Source organism: Herpailurus yagouaroundi, unplaced genomic scaffold (genome assembly GCF_014898765.1).
Source record: "Herpailurus yagouaroundi ecotype Mexico unplaced genomic scaffold, PumYag 164, whole genome shotgun sequence".
Taxonomy (NCBI): Eukaryota; Metazoa; Chordata; class Mammalia; order Carnivora; family Felidae; genus Herpailurus; species Herpailurus yagouaroundi.
In genome coordinates this window covers 11,507,073-11,534,749 of record NW_024412405.1, presented here as the reverse complement: position 1 = coordinate 11,534,749, position 27,677 = coordinate 11,507,073, and the positions used below count along the sequence as shown (strand labels likewise).

At 38.1% G+C, this 27,677-nt stretch overlaps 1 protein-coding gene across 7 annotated transcripts in view; it reads left to right on the top strand.

The window, feature by feature from the left end:
• Positions 1 to 27,677, top strand: part of PCCA (propionyl-CoA carboxylase subunit alpha) — a 418,320-nt gene that overhangs the window by 217,151 nt on the left and 173,492 nt on the right. For all 7 annotated transcript variants that reach the window (XM_040487139.1, XM_040487136.1, XM_040487140.1 and 4 more), the window contains 2 exons: positions 4,943 to 5,053; positions 21,012 to 21,120. In XM_040487139.1, the coding sequence (XP_040343073.1) occupies positions 4,943 to 5,053; positions 21,012 to 21,120 (220 nt within the window). The remainder of the gene's footprint in view (positions 1 to 4,942; positions 5,054 to 21,011; positions 21,121 to 27,677) is intronic.

The following is a 27,677-nucleotide window of genomic DNA, read 5'->3' as shown; positions in this document are numbered from 1 at the left end:
CCCCCCCCCCCCCCCCCCCCCGCCTTGGACTTCTTAGGCACACAGCTCTCTCCTTTGCTCATGCTCTTTGGCCACGGTGCCCATCTTCCAGTTCTCTCCACACAAATACCTGGTGGTGTCCAAAACAACATGAGAATTCTTTGTTCCTCCCTTATATTACCCATCTTTGTGTCCTTCTGTGTCTTTCTCTATTTCTTTTCCCAGCTAGGACGATTTGTGTAAGTCACAGATACTTCTCTCTTCCTGGAATGCCACATCGGTTGTTGCCTATGCATAGAAATCTCTTCTGGCAAGCCATTCCCTTTCCTTCTTCAAAAGCGCTTTAGTTTTGTCTGTTTGTAAAACATGCAACAAAGGGATTCAGTTCCCTTTCACAGCCTGACCTCTTTCAAGGAGTATTTTATTTTAAATTCTTGCCTACTGCGTTTGGCTTTCTAAGCACTCGTAGCATGTTGCTTTCAGTTGCTCTTCATTTTCATCTACCCGAATATCACCTGTAGTAGACGAAGATGTCACATTTTTGCAATGATTTGTGAGGTATACTTGTGTCATCAGATGAAGTTTCTTACACCTTCCAATACTTTCCTCGTAGAAATACACATAATTACAACAGCCCTTCAACACATGAGTGGTTGAATATTGGCTAAGTCATTACCCACAGAGCAAGGTTGGGATAACTGCATTACCCACAGAGCAAGGTTGAGATAATTTGTTTGGGGCATGTGCTATGAAAGATACTTATTAGGTCATTGTATGTGATAACTTCTTCCTTGGAAATTTATGTAGCTAAAGGAATACCATTAATATTTTAATTGGGAACTTTCTCTAAATGTTTTGAAGCAGTTTGAATAGATTGAAAATTGGCTTTTATAAAGTTTTTAGGCACTTGGTATTTTCTGAGTGAGGAACAGAAAATGCTCAGATTTTTGCACATGTATGCTAACATCATCTAGTATAAAGAGATGCATAGAGAAATGCCTAGTTGGTTGGCTCAGAAATAGGAAATCATATTGGAAAGTATGCCCTTCTCCCCATATGTATACATGAGAGTACAGGGTAACCTGCCTTAACAAAGATTCTTAAATACAGTAGTATAAATAAGATAGAATATTATTTACTTCTCATTTAACTGGCTGGCTGGTCTGTGCTGATGGGGCAAGTTTGTGTCCTGTGGTTCTGTGGTCATTCCAGGAGATCCTCCCTCTCCCCCTGCCAACATGTTGCTCTGTTTCACCTTCATTTCTAGAGCTGAGTTCCTGCCATATCAGGAAGCCCATAGGAAGAAGGAGGAAAGGAAGCCCAAGTAATTATTCTTTTCAACTAAGCGAGGCTGGAATTGGGCGCATCACTCTAACTTCCAACGCCTTGTCTGGAAATCAGTTTGTCAGGTCCAGCTGTAGGACAGACAGGAAAATAGAGTCTGTGTCTGTGGAGTCTTTTGTTCTGCTAAGACTCTTGTTACTGTGTAAAAAATGGAAATCACATTTTCAGTGAAACCCGCAGGCTGTCATATTTTTAAACGTATATTACTATTACAATTTCTATTTTACTAAACTTTAGCTATATGATTCATTCTCTCTAGATCACAATTTCTTAGTTTTAAGTCTCTTTTCTTTGTAATTTTCTTATTCTGTGACTGGTTACTGAAAGTTCCCCCAAAGCAGGTACCATAGTGTTACAGTGTTTGCTCTCATATTTTTTCCTGTGTGTGATATCTAGCTGCCACATGACCAGTAGGTTTAGAATAAATGTTGATAGGTGTAGACTAATTTGCTCGGAATATCAACATTGTTAAAAACCTTATAGTGAATGTCTACAACCTTTCTCAGGGAAGGGCTAGAGTGTAAATAGCTTAGACTTTTGTGGGTCATATGGTCTCTGTTATAACTGATTGACTCTTGGAGCACACACACTGAATGTAAACACTGCTGTATTCCCAAAAAACTCGATATTCAAAAATAGGGGGTGGTCTGATTTGTGTGCTGAGTTTGCTAAATGCCGCCTAATAGGATGGCTATGTTCTCTGGATAGAGAGGTGTAAACTTTTGAAGAACTGGATTCCTATAGGATATGAAACTGGAAGTTGGGGAGGGAGGTCAGTGCTGAGACTTGAGATCCAGTGCATCTGCCCTCTGATGTGTTTTTTTTTAAAGTTTGTTTATTTTGGGGAGGGGGAGAGGGAGGGGCAGCAAGAGACGAGAGAGAGAGAGAATCCCAAGCAGGCTCCACACCTGCAGCACAAGCCCAGTGTGGGGCTCGAGCTCCCGAACTATGACATTGTGACCTGAGCTGAAATCAAGAGTCAGATGCCTAACGGACTGAGCTGCTCGGGCTCCCATGTCTGATGTTGATTAACTACACATTGTCTTCTGCTGTGTATCGGTTCTCATGTGAAAGGATAATAACGAGCACAACACTGATGCATGTTTCTGAGTGCCTGGCATTGCCTTAAGCATTACCTCATTTGTACCTCATGACAGTAATGCAAAATAGGTCCTGCTGTGATCACCACTTAACAAATGAGGAAACTAAACATTTGAGAGGTGAAGTAGCTTACCCAAGGTAAGAGGTAGATCTGGTACTTGAGCCTGAGGTTCTGATTCTTTGCTTACTTTGGAATTATTATTTTTTAAAATTATTTATTTTTTGGGTAATGTTTATTTTTGAGAGAGAGAGAGACGGACAGAGTGCAAGTTGGGGAGGGGCAGAGAGAGAAGGAGACATAGAATCTGAAGCAGGCTCTAGGCTTTGAGCTGTCAGCACAGAGCCTGATGCGGGACTCGAACCCACGTACTGTGAGATCATGACCCAAGCTGAAGTCAGGCGCCCAACCTACTGAGGCACCCAGGTACCCTACTTTGGAATTATTTCTATAAAAATGAGCACTCTACAAGACTTGAATAACAAGATCAGAATCAGGCTTTCTAGGTTTGTTATGCAGCAGAATGGTATGATGAGGACTGTGCTGTCTGAAATGGTATAGACGAGTATGGAAGTGGGTGAAGAAACTGGAAGGAATTAGCAAACCTCTCATTACTTCAGCTCTATCATACTCCAGTCCCCTGCTCCTCTTGTGGAAGCCTGATCGAATTCCTGCTCTCCCTGGATTTGACATGCCTCTCATCCTCCCTTTTATTCCTCTTTATATCTTTGTAATCTGCGTGACCAAGATCAAATACTCCGTTCATAAAGCCCTTCTATCTCACAGAACTCTCCTGATACCTTTCGAGTCCCTGTTGTGGCAGTTAGCTATTGTAATATAACTTTGTAGTGGTCCTTGTGTTCCAGACTCAGTGTTTCCTGCTGGATCACAAGCTGTTCTTTTCTTTTTTTTCTTCTTTTTCTTTTTTTTCCCCCTCCTCCTTTCTTACTACTCATTGAAGTATACTTGACATGAAATGAACTTCTCGTATTTATTCAGTTTGATGAGTTTGGACATATGTATTCACCTGTGAAATCATCACCACAATCAAGATGCTGAACATTTCTATCACCTCCAAAAGTTTCCTCATTGCCTTTGGAATCCTCGGTGTCTCTACCCCTGTCCCAGTGCAACTGGGTGATCTGTTTTCTGTCACTGTAGGTTTTTTAGCCTTTTCTGAAATTTTATATTAATGGACTCCTACAGTAGTCTTTTTAAATTCAGCATAATTATTTTGAGATTCATTCTTGTGTTTTTAGTAACCCCTGTCTTTTTATTGCTAAATAGAATTTCATTGTATGGACAAACCACACTTTGCTAATTCATTCACCTGTTGATGGACATTTAGATGGTTTCCAGTTTTGACCATTGTAAATCAATTAATAACCTATGTGTATAAGTGTTTGGATAGGTTACCTAGGAGTGACTTGTCTGAATCGTATGTATGTATAACTCTTTAAGAAACTGCCATGCAGTTCCAAAGTATTTGTGCCATTTATAGCCTCACCACAGGGTGTGACAATTCTGTTTCACATCCACACTGATATGTGATATTTCTGTCTTCTAACCTTTAGCCACTTAAATTGGTTTTGGGGGGCATCTCATTGTGTTCCTTTGATGATAGCAATGTTGAACAACTTTTTTAAAGTTTTATTTATTTTTGAGAGTGCACAGGTCGGGGAGGGGCACAGAGAGGGGGCAGAGGATCCAAAGCGGGTTCTACGCTGACAGCAGTGAGCCCGATGTGGGGTTCGAACTCGCGAACCCTGAGATCATCACGACCTCAGCTGAAGTCAGACGTTCAACCGACTGAGCCAGCCAGGCGCTCCGAACAACTTTTCATTTGCATATTTTCTTTTGTGAAATGTGTTCAGATCCTTTGCCATTTTTTATATTGTCATCTTACTCTGCTGTAAGCATTCTTTATATATTCTAGATACAAGTTCTTTGTCTGATACGTGTGTTGTACACGTTTTCTCTGTCTGTGGCTTACCATTTTGTTTACTTAACTGTATCCTTTGAAGCAGACTTTTAAATTTTGATGAAGTACAGTTTCTTTTTTTATGGCTCATGGTTTTTGTGTACTACCAAAGAATCTATTGCCTACCTCAAGATAACAGATTTTTCTCCTATATTTCCCATAAGTCTTGAAGTTTTAGGGTTTACTGTTAGGTTTGTGATCCAGTTTAGGTTAATTTTTGTGTATGGTGTGAGTTATAGGGATGAAGTTCAATGTCCTTTTTCCCAAATGGACATGTTAGTACCATTTACTGAAAAGACATTTGTTTCCCTATTAAATTGACTTGGCAGTCACAAGTTTCTCAGGCTTACATTTAGTATTTTATTGCTACCACAGATTCAGACCTTTTTTGTTGTTACTTGAAGTTAAGGAGATGGATAATCTTGCCTGGTTCTTGCTAGATCATAAGACACAGATGATAAATTTCTCTAGATAGTAAGACTTAGATTTTTAACTGACTCTTTGTTCTCTAATTCCATCTGATATCTTTTTATTTTTAGGTGTTACACATAATATTGCATTGCTCCGAGAGGTGATAATCAACTCACGTTTTATAGAAGGAGACATCAACACTAAATTTCTTTCTGATGTGTATCCTGATGGCTTTAAAGGTTTGTGTGCATTGAAGTATTTTACTGTATTAAAGTTATTTTATACTTTATTATAATGTATAATTTTTCTGTTTTGAAATTAAGGCCTCTGGTCTATACTGTACTTGATTTATTAACAGAGTATCCTAGACTATTGACATTCATGATTTTGAGTATTCATGAATGACTCATGAATGTGCAGTAATCCATAATTTTGTTGAGTGAGAAATTCAACTGTAATGAACATTTTGGCCTCTTTGCTGCCTTGCTATATATAGTTGAACCTCAAGCCCCATCAAGGGAAAAGATCAGAATTATGTTTTCAGGATTTCCATATGCTTTTATGTCTGCTTGGCTAATGCGTCTGTGATGGTGATGTGTCATGAAACAGTAGGCAGAAGCAGACAACAGGTGAAAACTTGAGGGAACTTTTAGAGCAAACGTGCTTGCATACATACATTTGTGTAAATGTCTATATGTGTACACAGATGGTGTTGGATCCCATTATGGGGAAGAAAGTGGCATTTAAAATTTCTAATTGAAGTTGATTACTATGTGCTATACATTTAGCATCAGAAAATGTTACACATTCTCAAGGGAACTCAGAAATTTACTTAAAACTTAACATTGCCATTTTCCGTGATAAACTTACTATATTACATTTCTGTTTTGATAGGGAATTATCAGCATGGACAATGTAATTCTATCCATGCTTATACAAGATAGGAACACAGTTTTAAAAATTGTTAGAAGTTGTTAGAAAGGACCATTAGCAATTATTTCATCTCATCCTTTATTTTTCCATGTGAGGAAACGAAAGCCCAGAGAGCTTGATGAGGTTAAATGACCAGTGGTATAATAAAGCCAGAAGCGGAACTTAGTTTCGACCTCCTGTTTCAGTACTCATTCAATTGTGCTAGGCTTCAAAATCACAGATCATACAAGTTTTCAGAGTATGCTGTATGTTGTTGTTGTAGAATGCCTGTAAGCACTTTAAAAGTACACACCTAGCTTTGCCCTTCTTAATGTGGACCTCTCATTGTCTTCCCTCACATTATTCTCAGGTCAGTCCTTCTCTGAATGGCTACTATCGCTTGTTTTTCAGATTACTCTATTTCCTCCTTCCTATTTTTCCCTACAGCAGGTATCTGATATTTTAAACTGTATCATCTCTGATTGTTTGATATATGTGCCTGAAAGAGACAGCAGGAAGTGGCCACTGAAGTTAATCCAGGATCTTCTCCATATGTTTGAGCCTGGGTCATTTTGTCCCTTTGGGATTACCCGTCTGCTTCCCATCTGTCCAGCTATCCTAGGCACTGTTCACAGGCGAGGACGTGTTTTTATGACTGCATTAAAATTTTCTATTATATATGTTTATTATCCCAAGTATATTTGTGGACTGGAACAGTGTTACTAAAGGTTCTGAGGTTGACCTTTGGAATGAATTACTGTGACTAAAACCAAAAAATAGGATGCACAGGAATGTATTCTTCATATCTGCTTATTAGAGTCTCAGGTTGAAAAGCTGCTGTGCATTTATTTGAAAAATAAATGAAAACTGGGGAAGATGTTATTTTGACTCTGGAGTAAAGGGAAAATGAGGAAGAAGTTATTTTAGGAACTATAATTTCAGTTGGCCTGTAATGAACATTTTGGACTTTTTTCTCTTTTGCCTTGCTACAGTTTAACCTTTAGCCCTGTCAAAAGAAGAGATCAGAATTATTTTTCTCTTCTGGAAAGCTGCAGATTTTTAACAAAAATTGGATTCAACACAAGTAAAATACCACTAATTACACCTTTTCCTTTTCCATTTAATTTAGTCAAGTATTTCTATTCCTTTAAAAGCGGTGTAACCAAATCAGTATGAGTTGCTCCTTGGTGAGTCACGGGCAGACACCACACCATGGTTTCTGTTGCACAGATCTGTGCAACAGTATAATAAAATAAAGGGAACTTAATTTGCATCAAATGGGGAGATCGTGGGGAATAACTTCCAAAGCTGTGACTCTCTGGGCAAGGGTGAATGGGTTCCTTTTATTTAGGGTTAGGATGAATATTTAGATAGGGAGCTTTGTCATTGTATGTAAAGGCAGGCATAAGGTCTCATATGTGCCATAAGGAAATATACCTATGTATACATTGTTTGTTATGTAAATGAGGCTTGTTCCTCCTTTGGTGGAGATTTTAGTATAATGAGGTAAAGGTAACTGTCAGTCATTCCACTGCCCATCTGTGCAGGTGCAGGTTGGGGGCAGGGGGTGGTGGCATGGTTAGTTTTAAACTGGTCTGGTTGGTCTGGCTGGCTGGTACTCTGGGCAGTTGTTTTGGTTTCCTTCACTGAATATTATCCCTATAGGGTCTTTTGTCTGAGTTAAGAGATACGCTGGAAAGAAGAGTGTAAGGAAAAATGGGGACAAAGGTTGGTGAGCACAGGCAAGTGGGGAGTAAAGGTCGTGTCTTGGGGTCTAGCTGGTGATAGTGGTAAAATGAAATTTGGGCTGTAGCATTGCCTTTGAGAATTCAGTCATTAAAATCATCCAACAAATAATTGGTGCAGGCTCTAGAAGAAAATGGAAAGCAAATAATATATTTTCCCTGCACTTAAGGAGCTTACATCACAAGGTAATTTATTTGGTTGAATTCTCCTGATTCTTTAAAAGTGAGTACGAGGAGTAATAGAAGAACACAATATAAATATTTCTGTGTAATACCCACTAACTTTTCAGGGTGTTTACAAATATGTAAAGAACTAACCGCTACAGGACAAAAGAAGGGCTAAATGAAGATATAAGCAAAGTGTCTTGAGCACAGAGAAAAACCACTTCCGATTCAGGGAATCAGGGATGGCTTCCAGGATGAGGTAGCATTTAGACCATTGCAGCACTTCCCCAAGAACTATTCTGGGGCACTGCTCATCTGTGCCCAATCCATCCTCTCTGATGTGATGCCGGTAGTTTGAAATCAGCCTTGGAGAGAGTATTTACAGTGAGGAAACTGTCAAAACCTGCACTGGTGCATTTCTTCTTCCTTCACACCCGAGTTGATTGTTATCATTTACCAGCATACCAGCGTCTGGTCCTTTGACCTGACTTTACAAAGGAAAAGGTTTACCATGTAGGGAGGAAGACCTAGAAGAATCGCTGAGGACAGGCGGTGCTGTGTTAGAACTCCTGTGAGTCAAATGACAGAGTTTGCTGAAAAATGGTAAGAACATTTAAGGACATGAAATCAGAGGAGAGAGACTTTAATAAAGTATAAAAACTCTGATTTTTAGAAGTGTTTCAGCAAAGCGAAAGGTGGGATGGTCACTTTTAAGAACTAAACTAGTGAACCTAAGGAATAAGGGTCCTATTCCCTTATTCCCTACACTTTTACTACAGGTAAAAAGGTAGAAAGGATGAAATAATTTGTGAAATAAGAGATGTGGAGGGATGATCCAAGAGATTTTGTATGTGTATAACAGTTTCATGAAGAAAAGATGGACAAGTAAAGGAAGGTTAATTTTAAAAGAAATAATAAGGGAGATTTTTGTTTCACTGTTCTCGAGAAAGCCTTGATGTGTTGTTGCAAAGATTCACTGAGTTTCAGACAAAATTAATGAAAAAAGTAACTCTTCTAGGAATATCAAGAACAAAAAGTCTTTAAAGCTTCTAGAAAGAAAAAAAAAAGCACCAAGTTATATGCAGAGAGTGTAGAATGAGATCATCTTCAGATTCCATAAACTGGAAATTAGAAAATCTTAAAATATCTGATTCATTAGAAAGTACTTAACCCAGGAGGTACTATACCCAACTAACATATCTTTCATTTCTCAATTATGAAAAGAGATTTTATTTATTTAAAATTTTTTTGTTTATTTATTTTGAGAGAGAGAGAGAGAGAGAGAGAGAGAGAGGGAGAGAGAGGAGCAGGGAGAGGGAGACAGAGAACACCAAGCAGGCTCTGCACTGGTAGCTCAGGGCTTGAACCCATGAAACCATGCGATCATGACCTGAGCCAACACCAAGAGTTGGACGCTTAACTGACTGAGCCACCCAGGCGCCATGAAAAGAGATTTTAAAATAAAGATTCAGAAATATGTCATTATATATATTTTGAGGAAATTACTGAAGAAAGTGCTTTAACCAATATGAGGTAAAGATGACAGCTAAATTATACCCATTTTTCCCAACCAATGAATTGAAGTTTTTATTACTTTTATTTTTACTATTTATTTATTTTTAAGTAGGCTCCACACCCAATGTGGGGCTTGAGCTCATGACCCTGAGATCAAGAGTTGCATGCTCCACTGACTGAGCCAGCCAGGTGTCCTGAATTGAGGTGTTTTCTTTTTTTTTTTCTTTTTTAAAAAAAAATTTTTTTTTCAACATTTATTTATTTTTGGGACAGAGAGAGACAGAGCATGAACGGGGGAGGGGCAGAGAGAGAGAGGGAGACACAGAATCGGAAACAGGCTCCAGGCTCTGAGCCATCAGGCCAGAGCCTGACGTGGGGCTCGAACTCCCGGACCGCGAGATTGTGACCTGGCTGAAGTCGGACGCTTAACCGACTGCGCCACCCAGGCGCCCCTCTTTTTTTTTTTTTTTTAAAGACACAAGCCCATAAGGAAAAAGAGAAGAGATAGTATTCTGGAAAATGAAGAGCCAAAAAATGATTCTTAACTGACTTAGCAACCTAAGAAAGTTGAATCCTAATCTGACAGTGTGAAAAACTGAGAAGTTGCTCATTACCACCATGGAACCCTTTAGTAGTCTTAGCTCCTATTTAAGTTTCAGGAAGCTTGGGAAATTTCTAAAGGTAGGACTATTGGTCTAAAAATCTCTGGAAAAATTTTCCATATCCCCTCCTTCACTCTTTAGAGGAGGGTGGCTCTCTCCTCCACTTTGGCAAAGACTTTGAAGTTCTTCTTTTTGTAGAATAAGATGCCCTCTGCTCCAGGGACACCAGGCACAGTTGGACAGAGGTTTGAGTGAATGTGGACATACTGAATGTGGTGACACCCTGTCTTTCAACCCGTCCATGAAGCCTACACACAAAGCAAATGGTCAGCAAAGCCACATCCCAGAAAGAGAGAACATGCATAGCTCAGGATCAGGACATCTGTCAGCATCATTTAAGACAACACTAGTTTGAAAGGGAATCCCCAGATGACTGTTAAAAATAGATGATAGAACTAAAGCCACTTAGGAGAACACTGATCAGGCTTCTGAAAAACTGGGTCATGCACATGGAGTGATAATTGCATGAGGTTTACAGAGGTATATCACAGACCATGTGAGTGCTACTATGTGATTCGATTTGCACGTAGTAACTACCAACTTAATGAAGAAGGACGGGAGAGCCTAAATGTTGTTTTTGTTGGAAATTCTCCCCCCACACTCCCCAACTCCCTCAAAGGCTAAGAAGGTGAGGGCTAATTGTGAAGAGGAAGTTTTTCTCCTTTCTTTCACAAATATTTACTGAACCCATTAGGTAAAAGGTAGTGTCTAGGGTCTGACACTAATAAATACTGAAGAATATTTATTATTATTTTTTTAACGCTTATTTTTGAGAGAGAGAAAAAGCATGGGGGAAAGACAAAGGATTCGAAGCAGGCTCTGTACTGACAGCAGAGAGCCCGATGCAGGGCTCGAACTCACAAACTGTGAGATCTTGATCTAAACCAAAGTCTGATGCTTAACCAACTGAGCCACCCAGGCGCCCCCTGGAAGGTATTTTAAAAGGCGTAAGGGTTTTTAGAGCTGCGCCTTTTCCCAACCATGTCTTCTGCAGAGAGTATGGTAGAGATTTCAAGCCTTAATGCTCTTGAAGGTTTCAAAAGATGGGTTTGAGAAACCCTTAGAACTCCTCCCAGGCTAGGGTTCTAACTTTTACGTGGAGGTGAGTTGCTGCTGTTGAAGATGGCTCTTGCTAGAGCTTGTGAGGCTGCATCTGTCCTTGCATGCCAGGCTGGAAGTTCTTGGTCTTTCTGCCTCACTGTTTGGACCCCACGGACTGCCAGGGTCATGCTTGTGAATCTTCTCAATCAGGGTTGGCAGAGGTGAAAAACAAGGGTCAAGTTGCAGTGCTCTCTTAGTTTACCTTCACACTTGAGAAAGGGATAGGAAGAATCTAAAAGAATTTAAATACACTTTGCGTCCCAAAGTTCTGGGTGCTTAAGATTCATTGGTAAGCAGAAACACTTGCTGCCCACATGGGGTTTACAATGCCAGGAGTTAGCAGGCAGCATGGGTCCTCACCCCCCTCACCACAACTCTGTAGGTGTTTTCAGATGTGAACCCACTCACGGTCGTCAGTACAGTGCACTTGCCTTAGCTTGTTCACCTACAGCTGGGAATTGAATGCAGGCGTGTCTCATTTCAACACCAAACCAGCACACCAACCCCCCTTACCTGAGCTGCTATACTCTTGTCTGGATTTAGAACAGCCTTCTCATAGCCCTCCCTCCTGCCACCATTGCACTTTGTAATTCATCTTCGCCCAGCTGCCAGAGTTCACTTTTAGAACCAAATCATATCTTCCCCCTCCCTTACTTTGAAAGCCCTCAGTGAATGAATGGCTAAACAAACAGCAGTATATCCATGCTATAGAATACTACTGAGTGTGAGAATGAAAGAAACTGTGATTCACTCAAAAGCATGGATGAATCTCAAAAATATTAGGTGCAAAAGAAGCCAGACACGAAAGAGTACTTACTCTCTGGTTCCATTTAAATGAAACTAGAAAAGAGTTTAATTGCCTGAGGTCAGGGAGGGAAAGGAGGTCCAGAGGTGTTGATTGGAAAGAGATGCAAAGGAGCATTTCGGAGTAATGGAAAATTTGATATGGATTGTTGTGGTGTTTATATGGGCATACACATTTGTCAAAACTCAATTGCTTATTTAAAATGGACCCATATATTGTATGAAAATTGTACCTCAAAGTTAAAAAAAAAAAAAAAGTACCTTTGTTAATGATATCCATTACAATTAGAATAAAATAAAAAGTGATGGCTTACAAAAAAAGTAGGTGCTAAAAAGGTGTTGGGTGGAAATTCAATAGCCTTTTTTTTTTTGACTATGTATGTATGTATTTATTTATTTTTTCAATATATGAAATTTATTGTCAAATTGGTTTCCATACAACACCCAGTGCTCATCCCAAAAGGTGCCCTCCTCAATACCCATCACCCACCCTCCCCTCCCTCCCACCCCCAACAACTCTCAGTTTGTTCTCAGTTTTTAAGAGACTCTTATGCTTTTCAATAGCCTTTTCTAATTAAAAATTCTTTGAAATAAAAAATTAAATTAAATTTGATTAGAAATGTACTTTATGAAAACTAAAAAAACCCTAGTTTTAAATGATGAAATGCTAAAAAAATTTCCCTTAAAATCAGGAACAAATGAATTCTGTAAAGTGACTGTTATTATCAATCATTTTTATTGCTTTGGAATATCAAAAAGACCAAAAAAAAGTTGGTTTAAATATTTTGAAAATAAGAAAATTTTCTTTTTCCATATTATAATTGTGTCCCTAGAAAACCCAGAAGATACTACTAAAAATTTCTAGACTTAAAACATGTCTGTCAAGATGACTGAATGCAGCAAGATAAACATGCAAAGTTAGTATCTCTTCTCTGTGTTAGAAAGAGCCAGTTTGTCGGGGCGCCTGGGTGGCTCAGTCGGTTAAGCGGCCGACTTCGGCTCAGGTCATGATCTCGCAGTTTGTGAGTTCGAGCCCCGCGTCGGGCCCAGTGCTGACAGCTCAGAGCCTGGAGCCTGTTTCAGAGTCTGTGTCTCCCTCTCTCTGACCCTCCCCCGTTCATGCTCTGTCTCTCTCTGTCTCAAAAATAAATAAACGTAAAAAAAAAAAAAAAAAAAAAAGAAAGAGCCAGTTTGAAATGAACCCTGTTTATATTAATTGTAGTGTCTTGTAAAATAGTCAAGAGAAATTTAATAGGGAAGACATAGAACCTATAGGACTCTGTAAGCTGTAAAAATATTGTTGAGGAGAAACAAGATGTGAACAGATGGGAAAACATCAGTTGTTTTTTGTCTTTCAAATTTTTATTTAAATTCAAGTTAGCTAACACATAGTAGAGTATTGGTTTCAGGAGTAGAATTTAGTGATTCATTGAATACCCAGTGCTCGTCACTTAAGTGCCCTCCTTAATGCCCATCACCCATTTAGGCCATCTGCCCACCCAACTCCCCTCCAGCAACCCTCAGTTTGTTCTCTGTAGTTAAGAGTCTCTTATGGTTTGCTTCTCTTTCTGGTTTTATATTTTGTTTTTCATTCTCTTCTCCTATGTTCATCAGTTTTGTTTCTTAAATTCCATATATGAGTGAAATCGTATGGTATTTTTCTCTGACTGATTTTGCTCAGCATAAAACACTCTAGCTCTACCCGTGTTGTTGCACATGACAAGATTTCATTCTTTTTGATGGCTGATCAGTATTCCAGTGTGTGTGTGTGTGTGTACGTACACACACACACACACACACACACACACACACTACATCTTCTTTATCCATTCATCAGTCCATGGACATTTGGGCTCTTTTCATAATTTGGCTATTGTTGATAGTGCCATTATAAACATTGGGCTGCATGTAACTCTTTGAATCACTATTTTTGTATCCTTTGGATAAATACCTAGTAGTGCAATTGCTGGGTCTTGTGTAGTTCTATTTTTTTTTACTTTTTGAGGAACCTCCAAACTATTTTCTAGAGTGGCTACCCCAGTTTGCATTCCCACCAACAGTGTAAGAGGGTTCCTCTTTCTCCGTATCTTTATCAACATCTGTTGTTTCCTGAGTTGTTAAATTTTAAACATATCAATTATTGTTTGGGGACTCAATAGTATAGGAGTGCCAATCTATCTCAGATTGATGCAGATTTTATGTCATTCCAGTTAGATTCACAAGGTCCACTACATTAAATGATTTAAAAGATTATATGTATTCATAAATTTCTGAAAATAGCAAATTATGAAGAATGATAGAGGAAAATTGACCTTCCATGTTTTAAAATGTATTGCCAAGCCTCTGCATCTAAACAGCATGATATAAAGTAGAGGAATGGGGGTAAGATGGCTGGGTGGCTCAGACAGTTAAGTGTCTGACTCTTAAATTCTGCTCAGGTCATGATCTCATGGTTCGTGGGACAGAGCCCCATGCTGGGCTCTGCACTGACAGCAGAGCCCACTTGGGATTCTCTCTTTCCCCTCTCTCTCTACTTCTCTCCCTTCTCATGCTTTCTCTCTCTGTAAATAAACATACATTTTAAAAAATAGTTTAAGAAAGGAAATACTTGAAAGAAAACAAAAAAAAAATGGATAAGTATGTCAGTGTAATGGAATAGGGAGCTCATAAACAGAAATTAGTATATGTGGGAGTTTTTTCTCTTACTCTATATGAAATGTTAGAACTTTAATTTATGCCAAATTAAAAAAAAATGAGTCCCAGGCAAAGATTAAATGTAAAACATAAAAGCAATTAGAATAAAACTGAGGAGTCTAGTTACTATCTAGACATTGGAGTGATCTTTTAAAAGAATAGTGCAAACATTTCTAATGAAAACTAATGATATGACTGTTCTGTAAAATTTTTCTGTACAGTGTTCTGTAAAATTTATTTCTGTTTGGCAAAATACTAAATGCTAATTGAGCATATGTAAAGAATTCTAATTGGCCCATAAACTTGAAATTGAAAGCTGTTGTAAAAAAGTTTTCTTTTTAAATTATTATTGTATGGTCAGTGTCAATTAAATGGCTAAAACATAGATTATTTTTAGATTTCATATGTCAATCACAAATTACTTGATGGAATTTCAGACATTTTGTAATTTAAAAAATTACTATGTCTATATTATACCTTGGAAGTTATGAGGATAGTAAATACAACTACTTTTTAAAAGCTAAAATGAGTATTTTTATATATTATATATTGTATACTATATGGATCTATATTAGACTATAAGCATACTCTAATATTAATGTTTTGAGCCATAGTATGTTTTTTTTAATTTTTTAATTTTTTAAAAATTTACATCCAAATTAGTTAGCATATAGTGCAACAATGATTTAAGGAGTAGATTCCTTAATGCCCCTTACCCATTTAGCCCATCCCTCTCCCACAACCCCTCCAGTAACCCTCTGTTCTCTATAAGAGTCTCTTATGTTTTGTCCCCCTCCCTGTTTTTATATCATTTTTGTTTTCCTTCTCTTATCTGTTTCGTCTCTTAAAGTCCTCATATGAGTGAAGTCATGTGATATTTGTCTTTCTCTGACTAATTTCCCTTAGCATAATACCCCCTAGTTCCATCCACGTAGTTGCAAATGGCCAGATTTCATTTTTTTTGATTGCTGAGTAATATTCCATTGTGTGTGTGTATATATATATATATATATATATATATATATATATATATATACACACACCACATCTTCTTTATCCATTTATCCATTGATGGACATTTGGGCTCTTTCCATACTTTGGCTCTTGTTGATAGTGCTGCTATAAACATTGGGGTGCATGTGTGTCCCTTCGAAACACCTCACTTGTATCCCTTAGGTAAATACCTAGTAGTGCAATTGCTGGGTCATAGGGTAGTTCTATTTTTAGCTTTTTGAGGAACCTCCATACTGTTTTCCAGAGTGGCTGCACCAGCTTACATTCCCACCAGCAGTGCAAAAGAGATCCTCTTTCTCTGCATCCTCGCCAACATCCATTGTTGCCTGAGTTGTTAATGTTAGCCATTCTGACAGGTGTAAGGTGGTATCTCATGGTGGTTTTGATTTGTATTTCCCTGATGATGAGTGATGTTTAGAATTTTTTTCATGTGTCGGTTGGCCATCTGGATGTCTATTCATGTCTTTTGAAGTGTCTGTTCATGTCTTTTGCTCATTTCTTCACTGGATTATTTGTTTTTTGGGTGTTGAGTTTGATAAGTTCTTTATAGATTTTGGGTACTAACCCTTTATCTGATATATCATTTGCAAATATCTTCTCCCATTCTGTCAGTTGCCTCTTAGTTTTGCTGATTGTTTCCTTTGCTGTGCAGAAGCTTTTTATTTTGATGAGGTCCCAGTAGTTAATTTTTGCTTTTGTTTCCCTTGCCTCCGGAGACGTGTTGAGTTAAAAGAAGTTGCTGTGGCCAAGATCAAAGAGGTTTTTGCCTGCTTTCTTCTCGAGGATTTTGATGGCTTCCTGTCTTACATTTAGGTCTTTCATCCATTTTGAGTTTTCTTTTTTTTAATTTGTTTTTTTTTAATGTTTATTTTTGAGAGGGAGAGAGAAACAGTGCGTGAACAGGGGAGGGGCAGAGAAAGAGGGAGACACAGAATCTGAAGCCCGCTCCAGGGTCTGAGCTGTCAGCACAAAGCCTGATGTGGGACTCAAACCCGTAAACCGCGAGACCATGACCCGAGCCGAAGTTGGATGCCTAACCGACTGAGCCACCCAGGCACCCCTTTTTTTGAGTTTATTTTTGTGTATGGTGTAAGAAAGTGGTCGAGGTTCATTCTTCTGCATGTCGCTGTCCAGTTTTCCCAGCACCACTTGCTGAAGAGACTGTCTTTATTCCATTGGATATTCTTTCCAGCTTTGTCAAAGATCAGTTGGCCATACATTTGTGGGTCCATTTCTGGGTTCTCTGTTCTGTTCCATTGATCTGAGTGTCTGTTCTTGTACCAGTACCATACTGTCTTGATGATTACAGCCTTGTAGTATAGCTTGAAGTCTGGGATTGTGATGCCTCATACTTTCTTTTCTTTTTCAAGATTGCTTTGGTCATTTGGGGTCTTTTCTGGTTCCACACAAATTTTAGGATTATTTGTTCTAGCTTTGTGAAGAATGCTGGTGTTATTTTGATAGGGAGAGCCATAGTATTATTATATAAGCTCTAGTCAAAGACTATCTCAACATGGCTCTGATATTAGACCAAGTCCTTTACATTTTTATGTCTTTTATCTCACAATTTATAAAAGATACCATTTTAAGAAAAGAACTAAAAAAACTGTCCTTCAGTTTTTTGGGGTGTGTGCAAAAGAAAGTGATTATGATAATGAAAATCATAACCTCTTATTAGAGATGGTATGATGACTTGTGGTTTGTGAGTTTGAGCCCTGTGTCAGGCTCTGTGCTGACAGCTCAGAGCCTGGAGCCTGCTTTGGATTTTGTCTTCTTCTCTCTTTGCCCCTCCCCTGCTCATTCTGTCTGTCTCTCTCTCTCTCTCTCTCTCTCTCTCTCTCTCTCTTTCTCTCAAAAATAAACATTTAGGGATGCCTGGGTGGCTCAGTTGGTTGAGTGTCCGACTTTGACTCAGGTCATGATCTCATGGTTCATGAGTTTGAGCACTGCATCGGGCTTTGTGCTGACATCTCAGACCCTGGAGCCTGCTTCAGATTCTGTGTCTCCCTCTCTCTCTGTTCCTCCCCTGCTCGCACTCTGTCTCTCTCTGTCTAAAATAAATAAACATTTAAAGAAATAAACATTTAAAAAATGTTAAAAAAAAAAAAAAAGATGGTATGAGATCCATCTCACATCAAGAACTTTGAAGGAACTATAGGTGGTTAGCCTGGAGAAGAGAGGACTCATTAATAGGGAATAATGTAGCTGTAATCAGCTTGACCCAGCAGTTGGCCCTGGCCACTGATCTGTGTTTATTTGCTGACTGTGTCTAATACAAAATGGGTCACTTTTGTAGTTGGTAGGGCATACTGTATTGATCACTCTGGTGAAAGAGTCAGGTGATGAACTAATCTTCATCTCAAACCTAAGATTCAGTCAGGGCCACTTTCTGCCTTGGATCAGCTTTGGTCCAGGTGGTTAGGCTGGATTTTAGTCTAATTTAGTTACGAACAACATTTGGATCATGGATTGCAAGACACCAGGACCAGCTACGCCAGAGATTTCAGCAAGGAAAAACCTGAGGGCATAGTAATGAAGAACATTCAGAAGAAGTCCATGGTCAGAGCCAGGGCAGACATGTTGTGGGTATCAGGCCATAAGAGAACAACAGGAGTCAAGGCCCCTCTGATCTGTGATCAAGAGTAGCCTTATGCTAGAACCATTATCATAAGAATAGTTATGATAGAATACCTTCTACGCTGCCACTTTGGACCTGAAAAGTATCTTTTCAATGTGGCTAGATACTCCAAGGATGGTCAAGATATAAAACCATTTTAATGAGTGGCAGAGTATATAACTGCAGTCTATATCCTTCAAGATGGGTAATGTACAAGCATAGGAAAGAATAGAATTAGAATAGACTTATTCAAAATTACTTCAGATTGGAAAAGTTGGGTGGAGGTCACAAAGAAACAGTTTGACTCAGGGCGCTTGGGTGCTTCAGTTAGTTGAGTATCCAACTCTTGATTTCAGCTCAGATCATGATCCCAGGGTCGTAGGATCGAGCCCTGCTTGGGACTCCGTGCTGAGTGTGGAGCCTGCTTGAGATTCTGTCTCTCCTTCTGCCCCTCTCCTATGCTTGCACCCTCTCTCTTTTTCTCTCAAATAAAAATTTTTAAAAAGTTTGGGGCCCCTGGGTGGCTCAGTCAGCTAAGAGTATGACTTCAGCTCAGGTTATGATCTTGTGGTTTGTGGGTTCAAGCCCCGCATTGGGCTCTGGGCTGGGCTGACAGCTCAGAGCCTGGAGCCTGCTTTGGATTCTGTGTCTCCCTTTTTCTCTGCCCCCCCCCCCCCCGCCACTTGCATTCTGTTTCTTCTCTCTGTTAAAAATAAAAATTAAAAAAAAAAGTTTGTAGAAGCAGTCTGATTCAGTATGAGAAGTAACCATCTATTTAGAAATCTTTGAGTTTGTCACTTTCCAACTATTGGGGTTCTATCAATCCTAGATAACCATCTATCCAATAGTGCTGTAGAAGAGGCATTCGCACTGCATGGAGGATGAAATAGATCATCTCTCCAGCACTACTCTGTTAAAATTACCTGAGAGTTTCTAAAGTTGTGGAAACAAATTTAAATTGTAGAAGTAAATAAGTTTTCAGCAGGCTTATATCAGATAGAAATTTATTGGGAATTAGTCCTTGGTAGAATTTGCAAATCTGTTCCAGTATCAATAAAAGGATTAAAATTGATATACATTGTATCAATTTCTCTGTGAGATGTGATGAATAATAGTGAGTTTTATTTGGGAATCTCCTTTCTCAATATTATCTTAGTGTAGCTAGCAATTAGACCAAATGAAACACTGAACCAGTGTCCTGCAGAGGAAAGGATTCTCATAATGTATTGCCTTTTTCCCTGCTGATGACATAATGTGCAAATGTGTCTAGAGGAGTGACTGTTTCAACCACTGTAAGAAATCTCTTCTGCATCTTGATTAGTGTACACACATCCACAAAAGATTCGGGGTGCAAAATGTTCACATAATTTGTCTTTATGGTCATGACCCACTAAACTGGTTTCATGAACTACTTGAGTGGTTTGTATTATGCAATTTGGTAAACATGTGTCTAAAATAGTTCTATTCAAGCTGAGATCTGTAGACATGAAGCATCAGCACAACCCTGAAGCTTGTTTGAAATGCAAGTTCTTGGGCCGATGCACAGTGAAGTTGGAGATCATTTTACTGGTCCTCTTTATACTCCAAAGAGCTTTTGTGGTTATATCCGTTGATAGTTGCCATATTATAAATTAAAACTTAGGAGCTTCAGGGGCTCCTGGGTGGCTCAGTTGGTTAAGTGTCCAACTCTTGATTTTAGCTCAGATCATGATCTCCCAGTTTGTGGGATTGAGCGCCCCCACTGGGCTCTGCACCAACAGTGCAGAGCCTGCTTGAGATTCTTTCTCTCCCTCTCTGCTCCCCTGCTTGCACACATGTTCCTTCTTTCCCTCAAAATAAATAAATAAACATTAACAAAAGAAGAAGAAGGGTGCCTGGGTGGTTCAGTCGGTAGAGCATCTGACTTTGGCTCAGGTCATGATCTCACATTTAGTGGGTTCAAGTTCTACATCCAGCTCAGTGCTGACAGCGTGGAGCCTGCTTTGCTCTCTGTCGCTCCCTCTTTCTGCCTCTCCCTAGCTTGCTCTCTCTCTCTCTGTTTCTCTCGAAAATAAACAGACATTTAAAAAATATTTTAAAACAATTTGTAAAAAAGAAGAAAAAACTTAGGAGCTTTAAAAATATTTATTTTTTTATTTTTTCTTTAAAAAAATTTTTAAAAAAAATTTTTTTAATGTTTATTTATTTTTGAGACAGAGACAGAGCATGAACAGGGGAGGGTCAGAGAGAGAGGGAGACACAGAATCGGAAGCAGGTTCCAGGCTCTGAGCCATCAGCCCAGAGCCTGACGCGGGGCTTGAACTCACGGACCGCGAGATCATGATCTGAGCCGAAGTCGGACGCTTAACCGACTGAGCCACCCAGGCGCCCCTTAAATTTATTTTTATAGTACTAGTAATAAATCCATTATATGTTGACATCAGAGCAATGAAGTCACCACACATATATCTCTTGGATCAGGGAACCTCCACAGTATACACCTGAAAAAAATGATGGAGGAAAAGCAAATAAATCTTAGCATTATTGTGAAAGTAGTTTTGACTTTGCAGTCCCCAAAGGTTCTTGGAGACTCCTGATAGCCCATAGGACACACTTTGAGAAGTGCTCTTGCAGACTGTTTTTGAGAAGACTAAGACCAAATTTTTGTAATCCTCATATAGGGTAAGTATGGGGTCATGTGAGTCGTTTTCATCAGGAACTTTTCAAAGCCTGGAAGAGTGCAGTTTATCCAGGCCATTGAGGGGTCTATTACCAAATTCCTAGAACTAATTGATAGACTCACTTGGGGGTTTTGGTCTTATTTGAATAATCTTGCTCTCTTCCCTCCGCAGTGCATGCCTCAGTGCCTGGTATAATACTAGCTCTATAATAGATATTTGATAAAATACTTATTTGAATGACTAATGATTCTATAAGTTAGAAGCACTAGATGTTAACAAGATGTATGTGATTGATTGATTTCCCTCAGGACACAAGTTAACAGAGAATGAGAGAAACCAATTATTGGCAATAGCATCATCATTGTTCGTGGCATTCCAATTAAGAGCACAACATTTTCAAGAACATGAAAATTCAAGGTATGTTAGATTATTTAAGACAGCATAAATGAACAAATACTGAAAATCTAATCATAGAAAATAGCTAATAAAAGATATAACTGATCATAGTTCTGAATCTTGTGAGTGTTTGCAGACGTATAATAAAATCACACTGTTTAAAAATGGTATTGCTTCTATTTTGTTCAAATGATTTTTTTTAACTCAGAAAAAAGGATCTTGACCCTGCTAATTTGGACATTATTAGAGGTAAGAAGATACTCTGAAGCCCTGAGGAATATCTGTTTAAGTAATTTGTATTTTATTATTTCTGTTTTATAACTTCGTTTGTTAATCTTTGTTAACTTTGTTGACAAAGTTTTGAAAAGTGTTATAGTACTAAAAATTAGGATTGAGTCTGAGCAGCTAAAATATACATATATATAAGAAATTCATTTATAAGATACAAGAAAGAGTAAACAGGTTGAGTTAGTTATTTGTGATCCCTAAGTATACCTTTTAGCTTCCTAGAAATGTAAGTGAAAGAAAAAATATCCTTTGTATCAGGGCAAATAAAAACAAAGTCATCATGAAATTAATGGCTCTAAATGACAGAATTACTTAACATGAATTTCTATGTCCTTGCTAACATAATCCTACTTTAGCAAGTACAGTCTATGACTTGCTAGGGTGATGTTGTTGATAAAACTGTGTCACTTCAACTTCTTTTCCATGTTTTTTGCTTTTCCACAAGAGGAAGAACAAAGAGAAAAAGAGAAAAGATGGCAGGTGACTGAGCAGCTCTGAAGAACACAGATCAGAAACTCAGATTACCCTCTGAGAATTAGGTAGAGAAGTAGATTGGGTTTCGGCTGTATCTTAATGGCTGACTGGTTTTACTCAGAAAATCTTGGAGTAAATAGTACTCTTCATTTGTTCCTATTCTCAACAGAGAGTATAGGAAGCTTAGTTGATGATTTTTTTTTCCCACTTGTTTTTATTGAAGTATAGTCGACACACAGTGTTACATTAGTTTCAGGTGTACAGCATAGTGATTGAACAGTTCTATACTACATGCTGTGCACACTGTAAACACAGTAACTGTTTGTCATCCTACAACACTATTAATACCATTAACTGTATTCCATATGCTGTAGCTTTCATATGGACTTACCATTCCATAAATGGAAGCGTGTACCTTCTCCTCCCCTTCACCTGTTTTGCCCATGCCCCACCCCACCCCTGTGGCAACCATCAGTTCTCTGTATTCATGGGTCTGTTTCTGCATTGTTTTGTTTTTTACATTCCACGATAAGTGAAATCATATGGTATTTGTCTTTCTCTGACTTATTTCACTTAACATTACACCCTCTAGGTCTATCCATGTTGTTTCCCATAGCAAGATCTCATTCTTTTTTATGGCTGAGTAATATTCTCTCTCTTTTTTTCTCTTTCTCTCTCTGTGAGTGTGTGTGTGTGTGTGTGTGTGTGTGTGTGTAGGAAATGGCTATTGTAAATAATGCTGCACTAAACATAGTATTCATATATCTTTTTGAATTAGTGTTTTCGTTTCCCTTGGGTAGATACCCGTTAGTAGATTAATGTATAATCTTTTTTTAAGTCATGATTTGATAGATGTCTAGGGAGAGTTGAGAGGTTACCGAATATCAGTAAATTACTGAATGATGGAAGGAGGAGGAAAGTGGGCAATAAAGCCATGAATCTGGTTGGTTTTTTCCCTAAAGTTGCACTGGCTAATGTAGTAGCCATTGGCCATGTGTGCTTACTTAAATTAAAAGTTCAGTTTCTCAGGTTTCAGTGTCACTATCTGTGTAGTCACCAACCGCATTTCATGTGCTCTGTAGCCACTGCTGTACTGTGGTTAGTGGCTACTGAACTGAGTGATAGAAAGAACCTTCTATCATTGCAGTTTGTTTCCATCAAGCTCTGTTGCAACAGGGATGTTTTGGAGGGATGTGTGTATCTAGCTTTTGTTTTAAATCCAGAATCATACTTTGTATAATTTTTTTATTATTCTTTTGATAAATATAGTGATCATATCCTGATGCCCTTCAGATGTTATTTAGACTTTGATCATTTCTGAAGTCCTGAGGGTCACTAATAATGAAGTGGTTTGATCTTTAAGATATGTATTCAAATTATTTTCAGAGAGTACTGACTTACCACTGGCAAAAATCTGAAAAAGGTTTAAAAAGGAAAAGAATAAAAATTACTTGTATCCCACAAACTTTTCAGGAAGTACTTTTTCACATTTTGATGTATTCCTTTCTAAGTGTATATATGTGTGTATATTTATAGACATACATACATGTAGCATGTATATACCTCACATAGAGTCATATTGGGAGTATAGTTTGACTTCTATTTTTTCATTGTAATATTATGTTGTGAATATTATTTTTATTCCGTAGTCTTTAGAAGCATATTTAAAAATTTTTATTACAGAATTAATAAAACATATGGAAACTTTTGCTCTTCAAAAGATACCATTGAGAAAACTATAAAATAATATATGTAGCAAATGGCAGAATGTATCCAGAGATATATAGATATATAGGTATATAGATAAGGAACTTGAGTTTATAATGTATAAGTACTTCTTAAAACTCAAAAATAAGCCAGACACCCCAATTAAAAAAATAGAAATCTTTATTAAAGGAGTTATATGAATGGCAATAAGTTCATGAAAAGGTGTTCAGCATCATTAATCACTAGAGAAAGACAAAATCACATTGCTATACTAATACACACCAACTAGAATAATGTACATTAAGTGGTAAGTGGATAAATAGTTGTGGTATATTCATACAATGAAATACTATTTAGCAGTAAAGTAGACAAAAGTACTGGTATATGTATCACCATGTAAAAAAAAAAGAAAGTCCTGCTAAGAGAAACCAGATTAAAGAAGACTATATAGTCTGTAGTTTTATTTGAAATTTCTAGTAAAGGCAAAAATATAATGATGGGAAGATCAGTGGTTCCCTGGATGCAGGTGTTGATGTCACAGAATTATGTCTTCATACATTCTGTGCCCCAAACCATAAATTAATAATTCTTTTAAATGTATTAATTTCTTAAATTATGTAGAAAACAGAATATGGACTTTCAAAAAAAGTTATAATAATAACAGCTATTATTATTGTCCATAAAAATATGGACTTTACTGAGACATTTATTTATTCATGTGGCTTCCTGGCACTGTCTGGAGTCCTTCCATTTCAGCTTGCAAGACTGCCTTCTGCATTTATTGCAGGGCAGGTCTAGTGGTCACAAACTCACAAACTGCCTCAGTTTCTCTTTATCTGGGAATGTCTTAATTTCCAATTTTATTTCTTAATCCAGTTTTGCTGGATTTCGGATTCTTAGTTGACAGGTTGTTTTGTTTTTTGTTTTGTTTTTTTCTTTTAGCACATTGAATATATAAGCTTACTGCCTCTGGCCTCTTCAATTTCTGTTGAAAATTGGACAGTCTTATTGAATATCCTTTGGAGGTGATGATTTGTCTGTCTCTTGCTACTTTCAAGATTTTCTCTTTGGCTTTTGAAAAGTTTGACTGTAGTGTGTCTTCCTGGGGGGTCCATGAGTTCATCTTACTTGGAGTCCATTGAGTTTCTTGAATATTTATATTCGTGCCTGTCATCAAATTTGGGAAGTTTTCAGCCATTATTCACATATTTTCTCTACCCCGTTCTCTCTCTCTCTCCTTTTGGGGCTCCCATGATGAATACATTCGTCTGTTTGATGGTGTCCCACAGGACCCAGTCTTTCTGTTCTTCAAATTCGAGAATTTCTCTTACCTTATTCTCAAGTTGACTGGTTCTTCTGCCTGCTCAAATCTGCCTTTTAATCCTAGTGAGTTTTTCATTTCAGTTATTGTACTTTTTTAGCTCTAGAATTTTTAAATTTCCTTATAGGTTTTTAATTTTTTTATTAATATTTTCATTTTGTTTTCACATTGTTCACATCTTCCTTTAGTTTTTTGAGCATCTTTAAGAGAGAGTTGTTTTAAAGTCTTGGTTTACTATATCTGCCATTAGCTCTTTTTCATGGTCATATTCTGCTAATTTTGTTCTTTGAGAAGACCATACTTCTCTGTTTCTGTATATGACTTGTGATTTTTTTGTTGTTGTTGAGCATAGGACATTTGAATCTGTTAATGTGGTAACTCTGGAAATCAGATTCTCCTCTTTCCTCAGGGTTTACTGGTTGTTGTTGTTGTTGTTGTTGTTGTTGTTATCTGCATTTATTTGTAGGCTGTCTCTATGCCAGCAATCAGCTGATCAGCTTGAGGTGTAAATGTAAGGTCTTCTCAGGTCTTTTCTGAGCATTTCCCTGGGTGTGTACAGTCACTTTCCAGTTTCCCTTATAAATGCAGTTGTTTTGAATGTCTTAGTCTTTATTGTCTGGCTCCTGACAGGGGGAAAAGCAGAAAATGAAGGAGGCAAATGGGGGTACTGACCCTTTAAATCCCCTGGAAGTCCCTTCAGCCAGAGGGAGGGGCTTGCAACACTGGGAGGAGGTGCAGTAACAATGGCTGTCTACCTTTTTGTCTGCACCTCTGTGATCACAAGCAGTAGTCAATCATCATAACACAGATGCCTAGTATTTGGAGGACAGGATCCTTTTTTTGCCCACCCTGGCTTCCACAAGCCGTGTGGACGCTGCTCCAGGAACACATGCCAAGCTGCCTGCCAGTTGCTGGGGATGGGCTGGGGGATGACTAGCTGTTACTCTGGTAAGACCTGAAATTGACCAAAATTGATTGCAATTTACCATCCCACTTTAACCTGGAAGTTGGCAAGCCTTTGACTGGGCTGGAGTTCTAAACTAAAAATATCAGAGAGATTCTGCCAGTATAATCGTCATTTAGGAGGGTAGACACATTCCTGATGTTTCCTAGTCCGCCATCATCCCAGAATCCTTCTCCTCTATATATTACTATTGAATTTATTACTCTTTAAAAGTTGGAAAAATTATATTAATAAAATATGTGGCCAAAAGTTATGTAAATAACTGTGCACATGTTACCTATATAACAATGATCTATTTTGGGTGAGTTTATTTTCTATGGAACTTACTCATTTAGTAAGCCAGTTTATTGTGAAACAGTATTACCCATGACAACAGAGACCTGTAATATCTAGCAAAATATATTGATTTTTTTGGCAGAGTATAATCTTACTTAAACGAAGTAAATCTAAGTTATTTTTGCTTGTTTGCCGAAAAGGTCCCTGACATCAAAGTTGATGTTAGGTGATTGAATCTTTACATTTTGGTTCACAAAGCATGATTTCATTATTGGCTTGGGAATGGTGTCTAAGAGTCAAGCCTCCAGGTGTGGCTGCACATTTCTCCATCATGGGTGTGCTCATGTAATGTTTATGCTTCCAGATCCAGTAGCCCTCAGCCCTTCCTTTGTGTGGCTTGTTTTGGCTGCTGATCTTATTTTCCCAATATCTCTATGGATTTTATTCTTTCATCATTTATGACTTGGAAAAAGACACTGATGATATGTACCCATAGTATTTGGATAGTAAGAAGATAGCAGTGCCTTTTAGAAGAAAAAACCCAACAAAACATTAATGTCAGAACAATGGCAATTTTTCTCAGGATGACCGCAAATAAATTTGGCAAACACAATTAAGTTTTTACAGAAGTACATGATAATTATTTTTAATTTTCATGTCAGTTATTCTTTTGACAGAAATGAATGCTTGAAAGTTGTGTTAAACAATCACTTCATGTTATCTGAAGTGAGAGTGATTTTGTTGCAGTGTGGTTTGGTTTAATAATTTGTTGCACTAACAGATAATGATTGGAGGAAAAAAGAGTAAAGGAAACAATTTAGTCCCTTATAGTAATCTTTCATTTAGTTTTGTTCAAGATATGCCTGTTTTCCTTGGATCTAAATGCTTGTTCACAGGTCAGGAATCACCTTTCTGAGCAAGGCACTTTCCTTTCTTTATTCTTGTTCAAGTCCACCTCTGCCATCCCAAGCTTCTCAGGCGCTAGTGAGAACGCCACTGTGCTCTCTCTAAACTTCTGTACTTCTGTCCTTCCCACTGTTATTTCTACACCTGTTGCTTTCTTTGGTTAGGTCTGGTAGCTAAGTAAATAGTCAACTGGGCTTTCTTGAGCTTTATCACTTACATTTTCTAATTTCATGATTATTTTTCTGTTATGCTAATTTATCATGTAATGATTATTAGTTCTTGGGAGAGCTGTACCAACTTCCCTGGTGGTGGAAGGCTGGTGACCAGGTCTCTCTTCCCTAGCAAAGTGCTGTTTTGCATTCACTTAACCTTGTGTGTTGTAAGAATTTGGCAAGGGGTATGGCTCAGGATAAGCCTTTGACTCCTTTTGGCATGTCAGTCCTCATAGTGTAGCTACACTGAGGTATACTGAAACTATTTTAAGGTGTTTCAAAGTAAATGTTGATTCCATGGGTTTTATAAAAATATTTTACTGCAGATTTATAGTAATTTCATCATATATATTTTTGTGGCTTGTTTTTGCTTGTTTGCTTCCTTTTCTTTCTTTCTTTGTACTTTTCCATTTCCCAGAGAATGTGTTCA